Genomic DNA, 2,651 nt, shown 5'->3' with positions numbered 1-2,651 from the left:
ACTCCCTGCCTTGTTTTTTGGGACAGGTTCTCTCACTTAAGCTAGGACGAGACATTGCAGGTAGATTGGATGGTCTTGGCGCTCTAGGGACCTGGCTGTGTCCCTTCTAAAGTGTCAGGATGACAAGCATGTGCTTGCTATCATTTTTTTTGCATCAGTACTAAGAAACCAAGCAGGTACTCAAGCATGAGGTCTTAGGGTGTGGGTGGCTGAGCCATTCAATACCTTCTATGTACACATGGATTTTTTCATTCTTTACATTAGATCCGCAAACTTCATACATTTGAGGTTATGTATGTATTGTAAAAGGAAAAGAAACTTATATAGAAAACAACTAAAATATCTTTGTTGAGGGAATCAGGGAAAGATAACTCAATAATGAAAACAAAAATGGTAAAGAAAAATTCCCAAACACCAGCAGAAAATGAATGGGAGAAAGTGAAAATAAAATTGGGAAGTAAAGGGAGGGCTTCAGAAAATGGAAGCTAGTGTATTTCCCTATTTAAGACACATGAGCAAATGATGATCTTCAGAGAACCTAGAGGGGAAGGTTCAGGACCAACAGCCCAGAGGACCAGCAGCATCTGCAACATCCACAATGGCTAGACCCTGTGTTTTCCTGATGGCCCTGATGCTGATGAGCTGTGGGTCAATCTACTCTCTGGAGTGTGACCTGCCTCAAACTCATAACCTCAGGAACAAGGGAGCCTTGACACTCCTGGCACAAATGAGGAGACTCTCCCCTCTCTCCTGCCTCAAGGACAGAAAGGACTTTGCCTTCCCTCTGGAGAAGGTGGATGCCCAGCAGATCCAGAAGGCTCAAGTCATCCCTGTCCTGCAGGAGCTGACCCAGCAGGTCCTCATCCTCTTCAGCTCAGAGAACTCATCTGCTGCTTGGGAGACAACCCTCCTAGACACATTCTGCACTGGCCTCCACCAGCAGCTCAAGGACCTGCAGGCCTGTCTGATGCAGCAGGTGGGGGTGCAGGAACCTCCCCTGAGCCAGGAAGACTCCCTGGTGGCTGTGAGGAAATACTTCCACAGGATCACTGTCTACCTGAGAGAGAAGAAACACAGCCCCTGTGCCTGGGAGGTGGTCAGAGCAGAAATCTGGAGAGCCCTGTCTTCCTCAGCCAAGTTGTTGGCAAGACTGAGTGAGGAGAAGGAGTAAATCCTGAGCCAAAGTGGAGAAGACTCTCCTGGACGTGGACACTGAGCCTCACTTCACCAATTCTGCTCTCTCAACAATCTCACATTTTGACATCCTTCAGTCAACTTTCCTGGATGTTTCATCAGTTATGAACTAGACTGTGTATATTGTAGAGACATTAGCTTCTAGATTTGTCCAGTTATTTGTATTTATTTATATAAATATTTATTTATTTAACTATAAAATTTAAGTTATAATATATGTAAAATTTTACATATTCCTTAATATAAATTTTTTGTATGTGTGATAAAATTATTTTTCTGTGTCATTAAATGTTATATTAATTTTCAGTCTGTCCAATCCATTCTTATATACTTTCAATACTATAAATTTCATTAAAATGATTTATTACAGAATAACAACTCCATACATTTGTAGGGTACATTGTGTGCTGGTTAGTTTTACGACTACTAGATACAAGCTAAAGTCATCTGAAAGCAGGGGACCTCAAAAAGAAATACCTTCATGCAATGGGTCTGCAGGCATGCCTGTAGGGCCTTTTCTTAATTAATACTTCAGTGACAGTTCCTGGACCATTTCGGGAGGTGGCATCCCTGAACTTGATGGTTCTAGCTCTACGAAAAAGCAGACTGAACAATCCATGATGAACAAATCAGAAATCAGCACCCTTCCATGGCTTCTGCATCAGCGCCTGCTCTCAGTTCCTGTTCCATTTGATTTTTTCTTCTGACCTCCTCCTTTGGTGATGAATAGTGATGTGCAAATGTAGGTCAAAACACCCTTTCCCCTCCAAGTTGTTTTGGTCATGGTGTTTCATCAAAACAATAGTAACCTTAACTAAGACAGAAAGTTGTACAAGGATTGTGGAGTATTTTTGTGACCGATTTGCTCAAGTACTTTGGGGAGGAATGTGGAAAGATTTCAAAACATTGGGCTAGAAAAGCCATTGAGTGTTCATAGTTTGGTGATCTGTTCCAAGGGGTCCTGGAAAATAAGAATGTTGAGAGCAATGCAGACAATAGTCCCAGTGTAAAAACTTCAAAGGCTAGTTTGAGAGTCTGTTGATGACTATGTCAGAGTCATTTGCTCTTTTCAGTTAAGACTTTAGTTCTTGGTCGATAGGCCTGAATGTGATTAATAAGATACCAGAACCACTAAAGGGAAACATTTGTTCACTGGGACATTTGATGTTGGGAAGAAGGAGCTGAGGCATCAGGGGAGGTTAAGAAAAGAGCAGCGTCATTGAGTTGGAATCATCCGGAAGAGGTTTCCTCAGAGTTGGGTCATGCAAGTTGTGTGCCTGAGGGTGTCAAGGTTGTACCTCAACCTGGTAGTGGAACCTGATAGAGCAGGAATCATCCAGCTGGTGCAGGTTCTGAAGGCATGACGGAGTCATGGAGAGCATCCGAGGGTTGGCACTCTGTGGCAGAGTTAGAGTCCCTGAGAAGAGCCCAGAGAGGCTACTGGTGAAAGTGCAGCC

General features: G+C 43.2%; 1 protein-coding gene across 1 annotated transcript; it reads left to right on the top strand.

Annotated features, from left to right (window-relative positions):
• The first annotated feature begins 598 nt into the window (after nucleotides 1-598).
• LOC130883809 (interferon alpha-12-like) lies at nucleotides 599-1,171 on the top strand. The gene has a single exon (XM_057784595.1). It carries the CDS (start codon nucleotides 599-601, stop codon nucleotides 1,169-1,171), a length of 573 nt encoding a protein of 190 aa, XP_057640578.1.
• The last annotated feature ends 1,480 nt before the right edge of the window (nucleotides 1,172-2,651 follow it).

This window comes from Chionomys nivalis, chromosome 11, assembly GCF_950005125.1.
Source record: "Chionomys nivalis chromosome 11, mChiNiv1.1, whole genome shotgun sequence".
Lineage (NCBI taxonomy): Eukaryota > Metazoa > Chordata > Mammalia > Rodentia > Cricetidae > Chionomys > Chionomys nivalis.
This window is presented reverse-complemented; position numbering and strand designations above follow the sequence as displayed.

Excerpts from the sequence above, each read along its gene's own strand:
- LOC130883809 (XM_057784595.1), top strand. The coding sequence starts at position 599 with ATGGCTAGACCCTGTGTTTTCCTGATGGCCCTGATGCTGATGAGCTGT.